Here is a 22,888-nt window from a genome sequence, read left to right on the forward strand (position 1 = left end):
CCCACCCAAGCCTTCTCCACCCATCTCCCTCTCAGGGCTCCTCCAAAGCACTATGACGCCGTCAGTTCTTATGCAACCACAGCCATGGTTGTGGGGGAAATAGCCCTGCAATGCAGCACAGTTATAAAATAGCAGCAGCCACTATGGGGGCTGCAGCTGAGACAAAATACTGTTACTTCCACCACTGCTGTGTGGATGCTGCTCTGCATTGGTGTTGCTGTGAAACACTTTTTTTTACCTTTGATTTGTGAGAGTTTCTCTGTGCAGGCTGGGTCTAGCCCAAAAAGAAGAATGGGTGTTTTAATTGCTTTTCTTAAATGTCAAATCAGTGTACTATAACCTGGTGGCAGGGCTGTTATTAGACACAATACACCCAACACACATGATTCAAACGTTCGGTGAATTCACTCTGTGTTAAATCAAATTAAAAGTGAAACCACCTCAGTAATTATGTAAAAACATAAAAAATAAAATGGAGAACATGCAACATTTAAGACCCAAAAGACAGAATCAGAAAATCTGTCCTAGACAAATGTGTAAACCTATTGATTCATCCATCATTCGGTTTCATTTGGTTTCCCTCTGCAGAGGAGAGAGAGGAATGATGTCTCATTATTATCACAGTACACATAAGATTGATTTCTTCTACAGGTTATGTTAATTGAATGAAGCCCAAAATATGTTGCCGACTAGAAATTGCTAGTATCAGCTAGTGGTGGCCACAGAACAGCATCAAAATGGGCAAGTTCATGAAGCCTGGAAAGTGGTGATGGTCGTTGCTGAATGCTAAGCTGGCGGAGGGCTATCATCGTCAAGAACATCGATGATGGCACAACCGACCATCCTTACAAACACATTCTGGTCGCAGGCATTGACCGGTATCCCCGCACGGTGAACACAACTATGAAAAAAAAGAAGATTGCCAAGAGGTTCAAGATGAAGGCCTTCGTCAAGGTGTTTAGCTGCAAGCAACTCTGTGGATATTTCTCTGGACAAAACAAATGTCAAAAAGGACGTTTTTAGGGATCCTGCTCTCAAGCGCAAAGCCAGGCAGGAGGCCAAGGTCAAGTTTGGGGAGAGGTACAAGATGGGCAAGAACAAGAGTTTTTTTTCTCCAGAAGCTTAAATTCTAAATTCACTTTGGTTTCACAAAATAAATGTTGCATTAAAAATGAAAAAAATGAAAATAAATAATATACACTACCGGCTAGTGCTTAAAGCTAGTGCTAGCTAACATCTGCTTTAGGTAGCCACTAGCTAATGCTAGCTAGAAGGGTTTGACGTGACTTTGCCTGGAACACTACCAAGCTACCTGGTTGTGAGTTGTGACTTGTAGTCACAGTTTAGGGGCTAAAAACTGTGTCTGGATTGGATGCAGCACTAGAGAACATGGGCGGGGTCAAACATTTGACTCCACCCACTGAGTGTCGATTGGTGGTACGGGGTCAACAAAAACTTTGGAAGTTTTTGCATGTGAAAACTCACATCTTTTTTTAAATTATGATATAGATATCAAAAAAGAAATGCTTCAAATATGAGACGTTAATTGATAGCCTTCTTAGAAAGTTGTCTATATACAGTATATTTTTTATTTAATTCAGCTAACAGGTGAATTTGCAATTAATAATAATTTTAATTTAATTTAATAATTTTAATCTGGTTATTGATCCCCAATGGGGAAATTACAATTTACAGCCTGTGTCCACACTTTGTTAGATGTCACACACAGTCCTGAACTACACACAGGATCTATACATGCAGTAATAGAGAGATGTCAGAGTGAGTGGGCTGCCAGCTGAACCAGGGCCCTGAGCAGTTAGGGGGATACGGTGCCTTGCTCAACAGCACCTGGCAGTGCCCAGGAAGTGAAGTAGCATCTCTCCAGCCACCAATCCACACTCCGTACTTTTTGGGCCATACGGGGATTTGAACCAGTGACCCTCCGGTTCCCAACCTAACTCCCTACAGACTGAGCTACTGCCACCCAATGTCTTCTTTATTCACGTTATAGGCAGACAATGACTATTTTCCAAAAATACGTGTGTAACATGTTGCTGCAGTGTTCAGTATTAGCCTAATGCAGACTTGAAGTTTGTGAATGTGTTGCATGGCTTCTGCCACCAGGTGGTGCCGTTAGTTAAATCTAATGGGACGGACGGTGCTCGACGTGGTGGAGTCACACGCTGAGCACCGCCCCGAATTGCACACTGCAGTGAGTGACAGTGAGGGGTAATTGCGTACACGTTGGCTAGCAACCACTGGAAATCCAAAGCAGAAGGGAAAGCAGTAAATGTAACCACGGATTGTTTCAGCATGAGATGAAGACAGCGCCTCTGGATTATATAAGGTAATTATCCTCACAGGGGAATCCACAACAGTGTATCTTAATAACGTTACAATCTAAATAGATAAAGAGGAATTGATAACTTCAGTGTGAGGTGGGGTTCGCTAGCTAACTTCAGCTAAACAGCTAACGTTAACGTTCAGTCAGTATGAGTGATGATGATTTGAGCAACGTGTCCCAAACAGCAGTATAACAAGACAGTGATGTTGATATGGTGATGGTGAGCAATGGTGTTATTCCTTGCCAGGCCTGTCAACGAGTTAGCACATCCTAGCATAACTTTAGAGCTAGTTAGCTAAAGTCAGATTCCAGCGTTAAACGTCCACCGCGACGAGCGAGAAGTAACGTTAGCGGAGGAAATGTTGCGTGATTTGTTAGCTTAATGTCTGCTAAAACAGCTAGAAAAACCCGACTAAATCAAGTGCTTGTCATAAACTGCTGAAATTGAACTTTTGCCGTTAGCTTACAAACTTTTCTGCCAGCACAAAGACGCTTTTGTGCTACAGGGACCAAATAACAAGAATACGAGCATCATAACCATAAATGTAACGTTGATTTCTTCTGATAATGATAGCTAGCCAACTGCAAAATAACGCAGTATAGATTTGTGTCAAACCTTAACGTCACATCGTACAATTGTTCAATCCGTTTCATCTTTAGCATTAACGTTACTGCTTATGGTTTACATCTATGTTAACGTTACATACTGTTCTGTTCACAAGGACATGTTGTGTTATCAACATCATTTTCAGTTAAAGAGATACTTTGCCGATATTTAACCAACTTTCTCACATAATAATGTTGATACGATGTGTCAATGAACTATGTTAAATTCCCTCCATCTTACCAGTGCCCAAATTGCCCTACTAACAGGCCTGGCCAACAGAGAGCGTCACTTGGAGTGTTTCTGCTTGGCCTGGCCGTTTACTACTAACTAGGGCCTCTGGGTATCTCACATTCCAAATCCTGGTGCAACGATTCAAACGATTTCCGATTCAGAATGAATTCTCGATTCAGTACGTATAGTGGCAAAAAAGCAAAACATAAGTTACAAAAACTAAATAAGAATCTAAGACATGATTTAAGAGAAACTTAAAATATAGGGATACAAACATAATAATGAACTTGACTGTAGTGCGCTTTGTGTTAATACAAGTACTTTGGCAAAAAAAGCAAAGTAGAGTGTGTAATAGGATTATGGAGTTTTTTATATTTGAAAACGTTTTTTACCAACTGATTGCGATAATGTAAAGGAGCTCTGCTGTCACATCTCATCTCTTTCACCCAAGTGAGGGAGTGGTTCGGCTAACCTTCATGTAAATATGCAATGAGTCAGAGAATATAAACCTGCAGGTAATTTAGTGATAGAAAATCCTGATCAGCCAGTTGAGCTGACTGTTAGTGCTAGCAGGCCAGGCTGAGATTATAAACAAAGTCTCATAAGAGTTTTACGTCACCCGACATCCACAATGTTGCATTGCTGCCACCTTCTCCAACTAGTCTATTACTTTACTGTGACAATTAATTTCAGTTGCGGATCGATTCAGAATCTTAGAAGATAACAATTAGGAGTGATACATGAATCGTTTCTTTTCTCCAACACCAGTAGTAACTACAGACTGTACTCTTTCTCAAACTTACTCCAAACTCGGATGAAAATGTAAATCTACGCGGCGCTGATCAAATTTAAACAATGGTCATGTTACTGTACTGCCTATTTCTTGTCCAATTTTTTCAGAAACGTATTTTCATCTTATCGTTTAACTGTTATACGAGATTGTTTGCTCCATCCGGCCGGCATTCTGTATCAAATTGGAGGAGCTTGACAAGCTTATATTACATCACCCACCAGCAAGAGCATTTATTGGTCCAGTGCGGCACAGTGCGTTCTGGTAGTTGTAGGTTTTCTACCTTTTGAGCTTAAGCAAATATTACAGCTTCTTTTCTGTTTTCTCTGGTCATGTAGCACCACTTTCAAAGGTTTCCCTTCCATTCTACTGCATGGTCAGACCATTTTTATGCCAGGTCCCTCTTTGCAACACTAAAATACTTCTTTAATTAAGCAGACTTTAGCTAAGTTATCCACGGTTAAGGTTAGGCCTGTTTTTTTGTAATTTGAGTTATTGGGTGTTGACAAGAGATCCAGGTCATTCCTCACTGGACTTACCAAACGCTTTGCTTTTAGGTAAACAGGGCATCGCTCATGGTCTGTGGCTTTGTTTGCCCTTTGAGTGAATCTACATTGTAACATCAGTGTTTGATGTGGTATTACCTCTGTCCTTTGTGTACCAGGATGTTGCACTGTGTCAACACAGAGCAGTTAAACCAGTCCACGTATATATTTACAGCTGGCTTGTTGTGGTGGTCGTTCAAATATTGCATCCTCATGTCAGGGCACAAAGAAACGAATGCTCAAAATCACACTATTTTTAAAGTTATTTTCATTTTTTTATTAATCTATTCTATTATTTTATTGTCTTTTGGTCTATAAAATGCCAGAAAAGGATGATAAATGCTTTTCAGAATGCACAATTTTCCAAAGATGACATCTCAGATTACTTTTTTTTCTCTTTTAAAATGAATGGAAACATCTTGGCCTAAGGGCAACACTCAAGACGGATGTATTTATGACTGTTTTAAGGCTCTGGCACACCAGGCAGAACTAGTAGCAACTAAGGTCGACTGTGGCGGCACTTTTGTCTTTGCCCGCAAAATGCAGTTGAATACACCGCAAAGAATTAAACCGATGGCCAACTGCCACATACCTTCTGCGCCTGCGTGATAGGAAATAACTCTTTTTGCCAGCAGGTATTGGTGATCTATCATTTAAAAAAGGAAACCGGATACAAATGTTGCTTGATACTTAACTGCTACAACTAAACGGCGCTTGCCTGAATCAGATGGCTAACCAGACTGTCTACAAAACATGCGTTATTATGGAACCCACCCAACTTCTTGGCAAGCCCCACCCTTTAATAGCCTTCACACGCTACGATTGGCCAGGCGTCCATGGTAACGTAATCCGATATGTTCATGTCCTATCCCCTGACAAATCGTCTATCCTAACCTTAACCACTCAATGTCAATGCCTAACCCCAACCAATCGTCCTGCTTCTTACGGCCAGACTTGCTTAGACGTTACGTGGGATCCAAAATAACACACGCAACATGTCTTCATGCTACACTAGTTACAGAAGATGAGCCGAACAAAGTTGTTGCTTATCTGGAGATAGCAATGGGCTTTCCTACGATGTGACAAGACAGAGCGTGCGAATGAAACATTAAGTTGTTCCATTTTACTAATTTAGTGGTCTGCTGGCTGGATGATCTCCGCTGTCAGTTCAGCACCAACCACGGTTCTAAGAGAGATAAGTGTACCGTCTTTATACGGTATAGCACATTATTTTATTAGTTTAATTTGTAATGTGTAGTTATGCAGATATTTTAAGACATGTTTATGTTGAAATAAACATACCAACGCAAGTAGTTATGTATCTCGCTTTATTATGGACATTAGAGGGAACATTCAAACGTGATTGTTGGCCAGCTTGGCCAGCTTTCTGTGTAGCATATTGGATTGATGAGATGAAAAATGAGAAGAGCCTTCTTCTGTGTGCACTCTCCCAATTGTTTGTTAGCTTTCCTCACTACCTTTTTTTCTTCTTGTATACTAATTTGCTAAAGCTGAACAGCCATTCAGATGTGTTGGCTATTCTCCAAACGCCAATTTAACATCTTGAATTGGCCCAAAAAGGTAGACGAAGGTCGACGCATGGAAACGGTGGTTTACACACCACAAAAACTAGGCTTACAGACACTCACTGTCTTCACTACATGGACCAAAGGCTGACAGTTTAAGTTTTAATCGATAACTTATGCAGCAGGTCTTTGAGTTCACATTTTTATCTTTTTTTTTTTTTCATTTGTTTCCCGGAAATTAAAATGTGGCAAAGTTACTTGAACTCTTTTGGTAAATGCCTCTATGTCCCTGAACTTCTAAAATAAACAAGCAACACAAGTAAACGTGAGTCGGTGAACACTCCTGTGAATCAGAGACATGGCAGACAGCAGCAAGCTGCATCGGAATGTGCAGGTTTGGACAGATACTGATACTGGGATGATTTTTTTTTTTTTTTTTAATTAACGATAGTCAAACACTCAGCCCATAAAAGTATATGGTCAAGAATATTTTATTAAGATTGAAAAGAGTGACAAGTTTACTTTAGGCTAACACTTCATTAGGCTTGAAAAAAGAAAAGACAACATGCCGAGTCTCAACTTTCTCAACCTTTCACCGAAGGCTTCTGTCTTTGCCTGCTTGTCTCTGTTGCAATAAATAGGCCTAAGTAATTCAGTAAAAACAATTTTTCCTATTTTATTATATATTAGAATCCAATCATTTATATCAAAAAAAAAGTAAAACATTTCTTCTGTATCGTTAATAATAGTTTCTTTGTGTGTTTCCTTGCAAGATTCTCTTGCGGAAATGGAAATGATTGTTTAATCGCAAATAAGGTCCAGATAAAGACTTAACGCCCATTATTAGGGACACTAATTCAGAGGATGGAAATTAATCAATTTGACCAACCTACCTACCATGGTGGCAGTAAATAAAAAGCAATATACTTTTTTTCACTTTTAGAGAAGACACATCTTCATTGGTTCGGTTTACAAGACAAAATCTGAATCTTTAAAATCTGAATCTTCAATGTTTCTAGTGATCTAGAGGGTGCTGCTTGTAAAGGTAGATGCTCAAATGTTGTCACCGAGCGAGTCTCAAACAAACACAAGGTGGGTGGGGCCAGGCCAGATCCAGGATGTTAGTATTTACCCTATGAAACTAACATGCTTGAGTAGATCTTGTATTAATTTTCGCATGCAGTTACACACTTGCTGGTTAAAAAAAAAGCAAAAAAAGTGGCTGATTTAAAATTTTAAAAAAAAAAGTAGATTTTGGAATCCACCTGTCACAGTGACAGGTGGGCACAAAAGTGAATTTTCATCACTGGGCACTAGGGTTGGGCGGTAACACGGTACACCGCAGGGTCTTATTATTAGCAACGGTTTCTATCAGTTTCAATACCGTCAAAAAAAAATGCAATGAACTCCTATAGGAGACAAGGATTTAATAGCCAATATCATTTATTTAATACCTGGTCTCAAAGAAGAACGCAGTTTGGCAGCATTTTGGGTTCCGACCTAATGATAAGGGAGAGGTGTTTTAGTATTAGTGTTTGGTATTCAGTGTCTGAACGGCGTAGGTACAAGCCAACAGTATGGTGACGCCGTTTGAGCCTTACATCCCTTTTAATTAGTAAAGGTAATACCGTAAAATAGGGAGAAGGTTTGGCCGTATCAAGATTTGGATACTGCCCAACTCTATTGGTCACGTATCTCTCTGCTGTACATTTTTGATGATTTCTGTTACTTCAAATGCTTTGCACAGTTCAGATGTATTCTTTTTTTTACTGTAACTTTAATGTTCTTACTTATTTTAAAACTGAATTTAGGTGGGGCTCATGCAAGACTGTTAAAGATTTTATGAATCTTTGCAGATTCATTTGAAATAAATTGTTTCTGACGTGTAATTTTAGACTTGTAATTTCAGTAGAGTAAGTAGTCACAATAGCCTATAGACAATGTATTAGTCTCACAAGACGATTTCCTGTGCTGGTCCTCTAAAAGGATGCAGTGACATAGAAAAAAAATGTTTCTTCCCTGTACTCAGCCAATCACAAGATAATAATCTAGATCAACCCAACCCTGATCTCACTCAGCCCCTCCCCCAACTGGATGTCTGCGTCACCATTCCTCTCTCTCCTCCTTTTTCCAATCCTCTGCTGCTTGCTGGCTCGTTCATGTCGTCCAATCGTTGTCTAATGCGGCTGAGCTAAAGGGAGAAATAAAAACACAGAGGGATTAGAAAAAGAGCAGTGATTTTATTTAAACTGAGAATCCACAGAGGCGTGGGATGGAAAAGCAGCCAGCTTTTTTGTGCATGGATAACCCACATGTAAGTCGTCATTCTCATATTTTATCTTTATCTTCACGTCCTTCTTTTCTGTCTCACTGTATATCATTGCCTCCCATTTATTCTGTGTGTAGTGTATCTCTGCCTGCCTCCATCTCTGTGTCATCCTTGCCTTTGCTCTCTGCATGCGTCCCTGCCCCCATACCCTAACGCTGGCTGCCGCTGTTGCCGTCTTCTGATGCTTGAGTAGAAGTCACTGGTGTGCTGAATGAGACTCGGGGTAAATCCTAGTATTTAGTCCGAGTTTTTTTGTGAGAAAAAAACCCCTAGAAATCAGTCTTATTTAAATTACGTCTCACAAATACTGAAATAAATGGTACGAGTTGGCCGTGGTTGTTTTAATGGTGTGGTACCCATAAGCCAGTGTTGATGGTAGTTCATAGTTTAAATACTGTCTTGGCCTTCCTTTAGCTCATCTGCGAGCGTTTATGTCTTGTAACTGGGTTGATGAGCAAAACTAAGGTGGTGATGGTGATGATGAACCACATAAATTTACAATTCAACCAAGAACTAGTAACTAAAGCAATTAGTTAACAGAAGTAAAGTGTGATAGAAGTGTGTCTTCAATGCATCAATAGAGGGAAACATTAGCTCTCATTAGCTTTTTAATTACTTTTTTTTTTTTGAAGATAGATTGGCACAGGTAGGCTGGTGTTACTGGTGTTAACTGGCAGAATTAAGTTGGCCAATGATAGTGTTTATATTCCACCTTAGCCAATGACACTGCTTAATTAGCAAAGGTATGAACCAATCTAGGGAAAAAAACGAGCCTTTTTTGCTGCAATGGCACTGTAGTAATATGTCTGAGGGTTTTATACATGAAACAATTTAGCCAATTGTGACCAGAACTCCTTTTGCATGTTAAAAATATAGTAATCCAAACACAATGCTGCCAACTCCAAATAGAAGTTAAAATAAGGGCTGTCAAAATTAACGGGTTATTAATGAGTTAAAGCATATTCCTTTTAATGCCACAATTTGTTTTGCCTTCTGTGATTTCGCTCCATAGTTTGGGAAATCAAGAAGTGTTTCTCGCTGTTGGTGCTTGTAATGGAGCAGACAAGAAGCCTGCCTAGGATCAAAGTTGTTAAATATTGCAATATTACAGTTTAGACAGTGCTTCCACACTGCTGACATGTTTTTTGCATTTATACAGAAAACAGTGGCATCCTGGGTGGAATTTTTACAGGTCAATGGTACTTTAATGTATACATGTCTTCCCTGTTGGCACAGATTGTTTTTTCTTGTCCTCAAACAGGATTAATTTAGAGAATGTTAACATTAAAAGGTATGATTACACTCTTGAGTTCTGAAATGCAATGTTTCAGGTAAAAACAGCAGATGCACTGTATCATACAGCAAAAAGCCTCAAATGTGATGAATAAGGCTGTTAAATAGTCTGATTATGATGCCATTCTACTCCTGATATTATATGTACTATATGCACTTTCGTACAACGATGTAGGAAACAGTTAGAGGAAAGCTGTTATTAACAGCTAAAAATTTGACATTTTTTTAAGTCTTAGTTTAAGTATGAAAGGTTTTTTCTCCACAACTTCTGCTTGTTATTTTCATTTAGAAAACTTTGCATTTGTTATTTTGCTCCTTTAGAAAGTATCCATTCACGTTGTATCTTTCCTCTTTTGCAGTCTGCAAATTGTTTTGCTTATGTCTTTCTAAATCTGTAGATCTTTAACTAGATTCCTCCGGCTCACCTGGGTCGTCAAAGATGACAGTCAAATTTGACACGGTTAAAGCATTGCCATAATATTTATAGATGGTTTGTATACGTTGCCATCATTAAAATGTTGCCATTGTCTTTTCAGTAACTGTAGTTGCCCAAACAGGTTCCATCCCATTGTTTTAAATCTCATTGGCATTGGGATTCTGGTACAACCTGTTCATCATTATCTATCTAAGTTCATTCAATTCTGGATTACTGTGGTGTGACTTGAACAAAATGAAGTTGAGTGTGGCAGCATTCCTAAAGCAGCTGCACCCACAAGACATAACCCAGTCCTTTTTAAAGGACAAGGCCTTTTTTGTTGTATTTGCTGAGATTAGATGTTCTTTACTCTTCTACAATAAAGGGCTCCATGTTTTCCCCATTGATAGACATAATACACCTTCTTTTGTTATTCTTTCATTCTGAGTAGTCCCCACAGTGGGAAAACATTTGTTTTTTAATCTTTTTTTGCTCATTGTGATGTCAATGCCCTCTTATCCTATTCCCAGAAGTCCAAAGGAGGGAAATGCAGCTCGCCAGTGGCTAAATCTTACCTCGGGAGTTTGTAAATCCCGAGCACTCAATCCGCTCTGGAATTTAAGGTTTTACATTGGCTCAAATGTATATACAGTGAAAATGACACCTGGAAATTGGCATTTTATGTTTAAGAACTAGACTTTAAAGCTTCAATTGGGAATCTGTCATAATACATTCACAGCAGCAGATGGCAGCATATATTGGTAAAGTTAGGATTCTCTCACCAGTTATAGTTTAACATATAGTTGGATGAGCTACATTTACACACGCTATGTATACGTGACATACAGTATTGTGACATCGGCTGTTGGAGCACACTGATTAAGGCTAAAGACAAACGGAAGACATTTTGACATGTCACAGTAAGAAAAGCAAAGGTGGGACTCGTCTCTGGCTGGGATGAGTCCACTGTGGCGGGAGATAGGAACACTTGGAGCTAAACAATCTGAAGACAGTGGAGATGGTTGTGGACTTTAGGAAGGACGCAGCCCTACCCGCCCCAATCCTGGACTATTATTTCTGTACATTGCAAATAGTCTTCATTTCCCAAACTTCATTTCCCCAAGCATTCTGAACCTGATGCACAACTAAACTTTCTGCTTCGTTCTGAAATAAAACTGATGAGGATCAGTGAAGCCACCGCTGTTAGAAAGGCCAGTGTCTGACAGTCTGACAGTACTTCACTACCAGGCAGCGGAGATCACATTTTAGAAGCGGTAGGATCATCTTTTAGTGGACTGCTACATAGCTAAAGAAGGTTGGGACAAATTTAAATGTCTTGGGTAAGTTGTGATCTGTGTTATAAATCTGGCATGTTCCTGGAAGATGGTTTAACTGAGAAACATAACGAACTGATGCAGCTGATCATATGCATTGTTTGTTCTAAACTGTGGAAGAAAAGAAGTACATTTGTTTTAAAACAGATAGCAACACTGTGAGCAAGCAAGTTCTCTCTTTCCTCCAAAGGAGGAGATCTTTGGACAAAGATAAGCTCCTCCCATGGAACAAACTGAACATATCTCACAGCACTTTATAAAGATATTGGGCTTTTAAGCACTTGATGTCTTTTTATATGTCTTTATTATATTTTGCACTGGTTTGCACGTTTTTTTGTAGCTTGCTGTAGGCTTTTTATGAACTTGTATTGCGTTAACTTTAATAAAGGTCTTTAAAAAAAAGAAACCGCGCATGTTCTGTTTGTTTACTAGCAATTTAATTTGTTTTTGTGGTGACAAGATGATATATGGAAGAGTTGGTCTCAAAGAAAACTAAAACCAAATGTCATTTATGGGCAACTGTCCTTTTCAATTTCCTTCTGTCATGTGTGGCATGTTTCCCACCTCTAAAAAAAATGTGTCAGCATGTGTTCTTTATGTAAAATGCAAAACATTTTTAGTGTAGTTTTGTTGTGTTTCCATGCTACAGCATCTGCATATTCGGAAGGCCCAAGTGAGTATGACCTGCGGGTTAGAGTGTTGAAAATAATGGATAATATTATGCCTTACAAACCAACTACTGGATCTCACCCTCTCTAATGCCATTGTTTTCCAGGAGTTATACTATCTAAGAATGCTGGGGAGCAGAGAAAAGATGGAGAAGAAAAAGATGGAAGAGGAGAATCCGGTATAAAAATAATAATTTATTTGGAACATTATCATTTCATTCTCAAGTTGTTTCGGATATTCCGAAGCCTTTATACATGAAAATATATTATCCGTGCAATAACAAAGTGTGTCTGTGTGTGTCTGTCTCCATTTGGTGTAGTGCGTAAGGAAGTTGAGGGTATGTGTGGCGACATGCAACAGAGCGGACTATTCCAAGCTGGCGCCCATTATGTCTGGGATCAAAATGCACCCTGATGAGTTTGAACTGGAAGTTGTGGTGCTTGGCTCCCATCTCATTGATGACTATGGGTATGAAAAACTGACACAATGGCGTCTTTATTGCAGATATCCCAAATCAGAAAAGTAGTGTATAAATTATGGTTTAACTGATTCCGTTTTTCAAGACCGATACCAATTATTAGTAGTTAATGAAACCGATAACTGATATTTGGAACCGATATGCATTTGCAGCGAAAATTTAAAATGTTAAATTCAAAATTGGGATTTTGGAATGTTACAAACTCCAACAAAAAGCTTTGTTTAAATGCTTTATTTAATAAATTAGAAACTTTCAACATTATACAGTAAACGATTGTCAGATAGTGTTGTGGGCAGGACATTAAGTCAGACTCAGTGGTGAGTGAAGCAAAGCAGATACACAAACCGAGCTGTAGCAGAGCCAAAGTAGCACACTTTTTAATGTATTACCTTTTATTGGTTATCAGGCGAGGTCAATAATCGGACTAGCCCTAGTATAAATTGTAATGGACACATTAGCCAACACAACAGGCCATAATCCCCTACAGGTGTTCAATGGGTTTAGAGGCATTCATTGTGAAAACTTATTTGTTGAGGTTTTTCTTTTTAATTTGTCTTTTTGCTCCTTCCCACTCTGCAGGAACACTTTTCGTATGATCGAGCAGGATGACTTTGCCATTGGCTCCAAGCTCCACACCATCGTGAGAGGAGAAGATGAGGCAGCCATGGTGGAGAGCGTTGGGCTGGCACTTGTGAAACTCCCTGATGTCCTACAGAGACTGTGTCCCGACATCCTTGTCATCCATGGTGACCGTTTTGACGCACTGGCCCTAGCAACTGCTGCAGCGCTGATGAACATTAGAATACTTCACGTGGAGGGAGGAGAGGTGAGGAGGCAGGGCTGCCAAATATGGGAGAGAGGTTCTACTGGGATTAATCCAATTTTTTTGTCACATTACACACAGCGTGTGAACTATTCGGTTAGCTACTTTTTTTCTTTTTAAAGGCGCAGTAGGTAAAATTTACAAAACTAACCTTGCTGAAACTGACCCTATTTTTGGGTAGAACTACCTGAAGCAGGTAATTTAAAAAGAATATCCGGCTCATTGGGCACCACCTACAACCTGTAGTGCAATTGGCAAAAATTCACAGCTCCATGTCCATATGCACCAATCAGGGCCAGGGGGTGTGGGTTCACTGTGTGTCACTAGGGTGTACAAAAACTTTGTATCAATTGTTGCCAAATAACGTGAAACATCTCTATTCTCCTTTTTGTCTTAGGTGAGCGGTACAATTGATGACTCAATCCGCCACGCCATCAGTAAACTGGCTCATTACCACGCGTGCTGCACGCGCGGAGCCGAGCAGCACCTCATCGCCATGTGTGAGGACCACTCTCGCATCCTGCTGGCTGGCTGCCCTGTATATGATAAGCTGCTGTCGAGTAATCACAGAGACGACTACATGGATATCATTAAGAGCTGGCTGGGTACGTGAAGATACAGTCATGGGACAAGAAAAATAATGTGAGACATTTGAGTATGCTTGTATGTCATGCGTGTGTTTTTTATATATATTGCATGTTGCAGGTGACAACTCGCAAGAGTGTGAATACATTGTGGCTTTGCAGCACCCAGTTACCACTGACATCAAACAGTCCATTAAGATCTATGGCCTGATGCTGGATGCCTTGCTGTCCTTCAACAAAAAGACCCTTATCCTCTACCCGAACATTGATGCTGGTTAGTTTTGCTTACTGGTCCCTTTAGCCCCTACTTTCCCAGGCTATGTTTTACTCTATGTGAGAGTTTTGTCAAATAAAACTACATGTAGGATGACAAACCTGTTTGGATTAGAGATCGTTGTACATTTGTGAAAATATATTACTGTATTTTTAAATTCATGTACAGCCTGTCACTTGACCCGTCCCTTCTTATGTAAACAGGAAGTAAGGAGATGGTGCGTGTGATGCGAAAGAAGGGCATCGAGCAGCACCCCAATTTCCGGGCAGTAAAGCACATTCCCTTTGAACAGTTCATCCAGCTGGTGAAGCACGCCGGCTGCATGATCGGAAACAGCAGCTGTGGTGTACGAGAGGCAGGGGCCTTTGGCACGCCTGTCATCAACCTGGGAACAAGGCAAACTGGCCGAGAAACGGGTATGTATGTCAGAAAATGTGATTATAGTTACCTGCTGCCTCCGCCATAATTATGGTCCTGATTTGTTCTGACAGAGGAAGGTCAAGAGATGGATTACATTTCTAATGGTGCGTCACTCGTGCTAAAATAAGGTGCACATCTGCAAAAGTAATTTCTACATTTGGTCACAGAGCGTTTTGAGACTTTCCAAATGTGTTCATGTAGACAATTAGTCGTCTGACACAAGTAATTGTTCTAAATATTAGAGGATTGTGGCAGCTAGAAGACAAACATGCTGCTATGGTATTATTAGCAAAACAAAGCAAGTATTATTTTCTGCCCCAGGTCTTAACAACCGTGTTGATGACTTATTCCCTCTCCACCAGGTGAAAATGTTCTACATGTCAGAGATGCCGACACTCACAATAAGATCTACCACGCTCTGGAGCTGCAGTTTGGGAAAAGATACCCCTGGTATGACCAATGGGCTGTCTGCCTGTCTCACCAGGCCTTTGTCCTCCAGTTGGTCTCTTGTAAACTCTTTTTTTTAATCTCTCTGAACTCTAGTTCCAAAAGCATTGGTTCTTTAATTTGAGCATACAGTTTTGCTTTGGCTTTTATTAAGGCTTACGACAACAACAAGTCTAGCCTTTCATAGTACAACAAGTAAAATTTAAAATGTCTACTTCATATGTAGTTGCATTTACAGAGCCCCCTTCCCTTCTTTTAAATCACTAAGCCCACTGTCACATTCAAACTTGCTGCTTGTCTTCCTCAACAAAGGAGCAAGCCACATAACTTTTCTAATAGTCTGACTATCTGACAGATTTTTTATGTTAGTCAAAACAGTGTTTAACATTTTTTTCACACACATTCTCTGGCTAGTATTGGGGTTTGAAATAAGAGTAAACTTGGGGCCATAACAGCCTTTGAAAAGTACTTCATGCTGTTAGAGAAAAAAAGTCTAATTCATCAAGGTTTTAGTACAGGATTGATGCCCTTTATTACTTTGAAGTAATGTAACCATGTTTAAAACTTACAGATCCTAAACAGGACGTTATGTTTTTTATTAGCTCTAAGATTTATGGCGATGGCAATGCAGTTCCTCGTATTCTCAAGTTTTTACGGGCCATTGACCTGAATGAGCCCCTCCAGAAGACTTTCTGTTTTCCCCCGGTGAGAGACTGCATCTCCCAGGACATCGATCACATCCTGGAGACACAGAGCGCTCTGGCTGTTGACCTGGGAGGGACCAACCTCCGGGTGGCGATCGTCAGCATGAGGGTACGCTGCATGGACTCTGTACTCCTTTAGACTTGGCTGTTTTTCTATTATTATTTTTTGAATGGGCCTAAAGTATTTGTCCTAGTGCTAGGTGCCATTGCTCATGAACAAATTTGATTCTATCTCTGGCATTATGAAGGCATGGTTGTCAATAAAGCTGATTTAAATTAAAACAATAACACCTTTAAATATGATTTATAGGCACTAATAGCCTTATTGATAATGTGGCTTCATTGTAATTTGATTTTGCTATGTACTATAAACCATGCTCTTCTTCTGTTCTTTTTTTCTTTCCCCACCTGTACCACCTCTCTCTGTGTCCAGGGTAAGATAGTACAGAAGTATGCTCAGCCCAATCCAAAGACCTTCGAAGCCAGGATGCAGCTCATGTTAAAGATGTGTGCAGATGCCATGCAAGACGCTGTCCGCAACAACTGCAGAATACTTGGTGTCGGTATGGAAAAGCGCACACTCTCATTACTCAAATATAATCAGCTGTGATGCTGACAAACCACCATGCTGACTACCATCTCTCATCTACATCTTAGGAGTGTCCACTGGTGGCCGTGTAAATCCCCAAGAAGGTGTGGTCCTGCACTCCACAAAGCTGATCCAGGATTGGTCTTCAGTAGACCTGAGAACTCCCATCTCCGACGCCCTGCACTTACCCGTCTGGATCGACAATGACGGCAACTGTGCTGCGTTGGCTGAACGGAAGTTTGGTCACGGCAAGGGGGTGGAGAACTTTGTCACTGTCATCACAGGAACAGGTGAGTCATTCATTAAATAATGTGGTCATTCTTTATCAGTGTGAGCAGGTGGAAGTAACAAGATTTTTATTTATTTATTTATCGACAAATGTTTTTATTGATTTTTTTCAATTACAATACAAAGACACGAAACAGAGAAAAAAAAGGCACATAAATAAGTACAAATAGGTATTTGAAGATATTCCAAATGTAGAGATTTTAGTGGTGTGCTTTACTTTAATGGTAACACACTGATTCCCATAGTGGTGTTTAAGGAAAAGAAAGGAATAATAGTAAGGAGTGACAAACATGTACATGCAATTAACAACATGTAATGAATCCATCATAATCTTAGTTTTACAACAGTATTTTTGATAAAAGGAGCATTATCTTCTTTGAAGTTTCTATATAAAATGTTTTTTCTGCAGTTTGACATAATTCTTGATCCTTGTAGAGCATCTTAATTATACATTATTATTTTATACAGTAAATGCAGTCCATTTAGATCTGGTCTTTCTTCTAGGCCGATCAAGACATTTTCAATTCTCCAGTTTGCAAAAGCGAGGAGTAATATCCTGTCTCCTTCGTACAGCCCCCGGTTGTGGTTGTGCTGGACACTTCTCTCTGGGCATCGGGTCATCTGGCACCATCACTACATTCATAATACCCTGTTTTCCTGTGCAATGTTGTGCAGAACTCCACAGGTTAAAACAATGTTGCAGACTTTTTCCGGCATGTAGAGTAGGATCCTCCACGGTGATGCAAGACAGAGCCGTCTGCCTTTAATCAGTCCGTTAGAGAGCTCCGCTGTAGCTCATGTGTGTACGTGTGCACTGTTGTACCGGTGCAAGGAGGTCTTTTAAAAGAGCCAGATCTATCGTTGCTGATAAGAGATCAACTGATGACTTCTCCTGTTAAACTAATTATATGCTGCACCGCAAGTCCACACTAACTCAAAAACTCGCATACGTTTTATCGCAACCTACCCGCATATTCAAATTAATAAATGCTGAGCTTTGTGTAGGAATTGGCGTACGCCCGTCGAAAGACTGTTTTATGTTGAATGCACGTTTCACTGATAAGGGTAAGTATGTGTATAAAATGTGCGTATTAAACTGTGCGCCCTGTATCATGAAGCAAACTGTGATAATCACTGTTGCTGTATTTGAAAGTAATCGATGTGTGATGGTATTGACTGTCTTTTACCTACTGAGGAAGTATGTATCTTGCGCTTAGGTATTGGAGGAGGGATTATCCATCACAATGAGCTGGTTCACGGCAGTACCTTCTGCGCTGCAGAACTGGGCCACATCATGGTTTCATTAGAAGGCCCAGAGTGTTCGTGTGGCAGCAGAGGATGCATAGAGGCCTACGCTTCCGGCTTTGCCCTGCAGAGAGAGGCCAAAAGGCTGCACGACGGTGAGTGCTCATCATTGAATGTATGAAGCTTGACAGACAGATAAATAGGGTATGTGTGTGGGTGTGGTGGTGGGTGGTTTTCTTCACACTCTGGCAGTGTATGTGCATAAAGGACTAGTTCACCTAAAATGTTGGTAGGTTAGTACAGGGTTTGTAAACTGTTTCCAAGGTAAAACTCAAACACTTCCAGGTTTTGTTTTAAAGCTTTTTCCAGCACCTTACACGACCGTAAATCACATACCAATACATAGTCAACATTTTTATTTAGTGTTTGTATTACATTAAAAGGGATAATGCTATAAACAGCCAAAATTGTTTTTCGTAATAGCAATATAGCAAACACTCCCCGCGCTAGCAGTTACTAGTGTAAACAAATAGGCGCTAACATGTACAGTGGGCTACTTCAGTTGGCTTACTTGGAAAGTCTACGACTTACCCTTCATATGACTCGAGAGTGCAGACTTGCCCATTGTGGAAAAACTGCACTTTTTTTTACCACAGACTTTACAATTGGCAGCTTGTGGGGTTTCTCCCTGTTTAATCCATGATTTGCGCTGACAGCCAAATAACGAATCCTACTTTGGACACGCCAAGACCCGCCCTTCAGTAGCACTCGATTGGTTGAGGTTAGGCATTGACAGCTCACATGGTTAAGGTTAGGATAGCTGATTGGACAGGGGATAGGACCTTTACATGTAGACATGGACGCCTGGCCAATAGTAGTGTGTAAACACGCAGTCGCAGCGAGCAGGTTTCATTTGAGGTTATCAAAAATTTAATTTCTCCTTTTCATAAACAAATTATTCAGTCAGATATTTATTTGTTGTGAAAGAAATACAGTTACAACTTCAAGCATTGAAAATACATCAGAATTCCAACATTTTCAAGGATTTCAAGCACCCATACAAACCCTGTAAGTAGTTTAAGTAAACTGCATTTCTAGGTTGCTTTTCACAGTTTGAATCCCAAAGTGCTTTATATAAAAACACAAGATAGTACACACAATACACAGTTAAAATTGCAAAGTAATGCATTAAGTGCAGATGACGAAGGCGTGAATGTAGGTTAGTTAGATTTAATGGATGGAAGAATTTTAAAGTCATGTCTTTGCCCTTTTTTAACTTTAAACTAAAAACTAGTTTATCTTAAAATGTATGACTTTGCTGAAATTTAGCAGGATGCAGAAATCCTAGCAAATTGGTTGTCATTCATAATTTACACACATACATCTGACCTGTGTGGCTATCTCTCTCAGAGGACCTGCTGAAGGTGGATGGGATGGATATGAAGCTCACAGAGTCAATCACTGCTTCCCACCTCATCAACGCAGCCAGACTGGGGAACTCTAAAGCTAATGCTGTTCTGAACAAAGGTGAGAGTACAAAGCAAACACGCATACAAAATAAAATACCAGAAAAAAGTCCCTTGCCGTCCTTCAGAGTTCATACATAGAGTTGATACATAAAATCTGCTAGTAAAACAATTGAAAAATGTAATTGCTATCCGTCTTCATCTTCCCCTACCCAGCCTCCACAGCGCTAGGAATAGGCATCATTAACATCCTCCACACGGTGAACCCCACGCTGGTGATTCTGTCCGGACACTTGGCCTCTTACTACCAGGCCCCAGTGAAGCGCATAATCTCTGAGAGAGCTCTTGACTCTGCGCAGAAAATCGAGGTTGTCACAACAGACTTGGAGGAACCTGCTTTACTTGGAGCGGCCAGCATGGTGTTGGACTATGCAACCAGAAGGATATATTGAAGGTTATAGTCCTGACACTTCACACAGGACTGCTGCTTTTGGAGCAATTACGCATCAGCTTTTGCGTAAACGGCAACACCATCTTCCAGCCAAAGCTATCCTTACAGGGTAGGACTCACCCACTCTACTTGTAATGTAATGTGATGGAATGGGTGGATGGAAAGTCTCATTATCGAAGTCTTGTATCAGATGTGACCAAATTATTGCTGAAACATTCTCCTGCAGCTTCCTCTAAATTCTTGTTAATTGCTTGCTATCTCACTTTTTAATTCTTGTAGGCTTTTTGTTTTTATTTTCAATTTGATTCATTTTCAAGTTAATGGTACCCGTAGTTATTATTTTACATTTTCATGTTTTGTTATGAAGACAAATTAATTAGGGTGGGGGAGTGAGTCAATCAGTCCATCAGTTGAAATACCATAATGAAATAATAATGTAGCAATTACTTTAGCCTAATAGCTGCCACAGCATGAGGAGGACTGGAGGGTGGTTCTTTTGCCTGAATCAGGTGAAGTTTTTTTTACATTTAATTTAGAAACACATTATGAAGATTTGAACTGATTTTGAAATTTCCTTGCCTTTCAAAGATATATCGTATCTTAAAAAATATTTACATGGTTTGCTTGTAATAAAATTTGGATGGATTTTTTTGGAATCTTTTGGTTTATTTCCAAATAAATGTACTTTCTTATTAAAAAGATACAAAAATAAATAAATATGTAAGTGAGGAAAGCCAGAAAGATGTGTATGTTCAGTAGAGCTTAAATCCTGCTGACACTTTTTGAAAAAGCCCAGTCCATATTGTGGGTTGCCATCTTTGACTGTTAATGCAGCTTCTTAGTTTGACACTGAAGTTGACTAAGTTGTTTCCAACTTACTTTTCAACAGTGACTGCAACATTTCTGTGTTCTATCATGTGATTCTCCTAGATATTTAAAGTTACACAAGGACTGTAAATGGCATTTTTAATGTAGGAACAGTGGCCACTTACTATAACCCTTTGGATTTCTGCACTCTATATCCCATATCAGTAACACAGTGGAGCTTCAACAGAGTGCAGTATCTAAATCTTCCACTATAGTTCCAACTGTACGACTGCTAAGTTAACTCCCCCCAGTACATTCAAAACTCAGTATGCACCACTAACACTCGTGACTTATTATTTGTGCCATGTGAGCCATATTCAGTTATGTTCCTCACTTAAGTTATTTGCACACTGTTCCCCATGTTTATGCCATGTTTATTCATCATGAAAACTAAAATGACAAAAAAATAAAGAATAACATTTGTATGCGTTGTTATTTTCTACGCCTTCTTCCTTATCACTTCTTACATACCTGGGTGTTCACCTCACCAATTAATTGGACTGGTCCAAAAACACAGTCCTCAAAAGGGGCCAAAGTCGTCTTCACCTCCCAAGGAGACTCAGGTCCCTTGGTGAGTGCAGGACTCTGCTCCATGACACTGGTTGGGGAGCCGCGACCACAAAGAGTGAAACAGAACGACTCAACATATTGGTGAAGAGGGCAAGTTCGGTACTGGTCTGCCCTCTGGACATCATAGATGAGGTGGGGAGAGGAGGATGTTAGCCAAATTAGAAACGGTGGGTTCCCTATCTTCAACAGACGACTGCTGCAGCCTCTGTGCAGTGAGTGTCACGCAGGTCCTTCGTTCCAACAGCAGTCAGACTCTTCAACACAACAACATAATGTAGCACTGCTAGCTGTTTTGCAACATGAACCAACCCTTTCACAATATTCTGCACTATGTATAGTTATTTATTTGTTTATGACTCTATGTCACCTACTGTGACCTGTCCAATGTGCCAATATACTATTCTTATTCATACGTATATAGAAGGTGTTTGTATTGTTAATTAGGCCTGCACGATTCTGGGAAAGATATGAATCACGATTTTTTTTTTTAGCTTGGAATTGATATCATGATTCTCTGTCATGATTTATTTTCTCATGAAGTGTAATGTTTGTTTCACACATGAACCATGACAAAACAAAACAAATTGGCAGTACCAAACAGATTTTTTTTTGGCACCTAGAACATTTCACCACAAGCCTGTAAACATAGAGGCTTCACTGAAGAGAAGGGAGAGCATTGCAGCACTTGGGAGCGCTTTAAAACCTATTTCATACAGTCTGTTTAAACTCACAGAAGAATGTAGTAGCGTTTGCGGCTTGTAAAATTAGTAGCTGGTAAAATTAAATGAAAATCAAAGTCATTAAGGGTGAATCAAGATCGCGATTTTATAATGATCAATTGTGCGGGCCTAGTGTTAATATTACTGTCATAATTCTTATTTTCTGTTCCTTATATGTACATATATACTGTATGTATATGTATATATATATATATATATATATATATATATATATATATATATATATATATATATATATATACACACATATATACATACATACATACATACATATGTTTAATATTTTGCTATTCTATTTCTATAATGCTGTAGGAGCAAAAGGCTATAATTTCTCGTTTTTTTAAATAATGCACTATTGAATCCCTAAGTGTTTGGTAATTTTAACTGATATTGTTCTATTTTTAAAACAAATATCCTTTATTTTCTTCCAACTATATACCTTGAGTCAGGTGAGTGCTTGCCTGTCACATGAGCCTTTTTAGACTTTCAGAGCTGTTAATAATTAATCACCATGACATTGTGCTTGAGCTGGATGTTGCCTCTTTTGACAGAATGTTCTATGATCTGATAAAACCAAAATTAAGGAAACCATTCTTATGTCTGCCTTAAAAGAGTATAACTGAGCCCTGATTTAACAAATTATCAATACGTGCCTGAAAAAGTTATCATGTTATCTAGTATGTAGCGGTAGAATCTCGTCTAATCAGACTGCGGATTTTTCTCACTGCTCTGACACATAGCAGGTCATGGGACCCGTATGCAGGAGCGTTTATAAATTTGATTGGTTCCAGTTTAAGGTAGCTGTTTTGTGGTTGGTTGTTTGTATTATCAATCACTTACCCTGGTTTGTGATTGGTTA

General features: G+C 39.6%; 1 protein-coding gene and 1 pseudogene across 6 annotated transcripts; both read left to right on the top strand.

Annotated features, from left to right (window-relative positions):
- The first annotated feature begins 716 nt into the window (after positions 1 to 716).
- On the top strand, positions 717 to 1,150 carry LOC117958375 (annotated as a pseudogene).
- A 995-nt stretch (positions 1,151 to 2,145) lies between these two features.
- gne (glucosamine (UDP-N-acetyl)-2-epimerase/N-acetylmannosamine kinase) lies at positions 2,146 to 20,580 on the top strand. 6 transcript variants are annotated; one of them, XM_034894696.1, is made up of 15 exons: positions 2,210 to 2,347; positions 12,064 to 12,087; positions 12,190 to 12,261; positions 12,403 to 12,551; positions 13,141 to 13,387; positions 13,782 to 13,989; positions 14,090 to 14,242; positions 14,446 to 14,658; positions 15,025 to 15,112; positions 15,712 to 15,922; positions 16,247 to 16,376; positions 16,471 to 16,692; positions 17,908 to 18,090; positions 19,346 to 19,462; positions 19,618 to 19,863. In XM_034894696.1, the coding sequence occupies exons 3-15, from the start codon at positions 12,208 to 12,210 to the stop codon at positions 19,851 to 19,853; spliced, it is 2,211 nt and encodes a 736-aa protein (XP_034750587.1). In that variant the 5' UTR covers positions 2,210 to 2,347; positions 12,064 to 12,087; positions 12,190 to 12,207; the 3' UTR covers positions 19,854 to 19,863. The 6 variants fall into 6 exon arrangements, with proteins under 6 accessions (XP_034750579.1, XP_034750570.1, XP_034750587.1 ...); XM_034894664.1 differs by lacking the exon at positions 2,210 to 2,347 and adding an exon at positions 8,092 to 8,357; XM_034894657.1 differs by lacking the exon at positions 2,210 to 2,347 and adding an exon at positions 8,093 to 8,357 and having other exon boundaries at positions 12,040 to 12,087; positions 19,618 to 20,580.
- Positions 20,581 to 22,888: the final 2,308 nt, after the last annotated feature.

Source organism: Etheostoma cragini, chromosome 2 (genome assembly GCF_013103735.1).
Source record: "Etheostoma cragini isolate CJK2018 chromosome 2, CSU_Ecrag_1.0, whole genome shotgun sequence".
Classification (NCBI taxonomy): Eukaryota; Metazoa; Chordata; class Actinopteri; order Perciformes; family Percidae; genus Etheostoma; species Etheostoma cragini.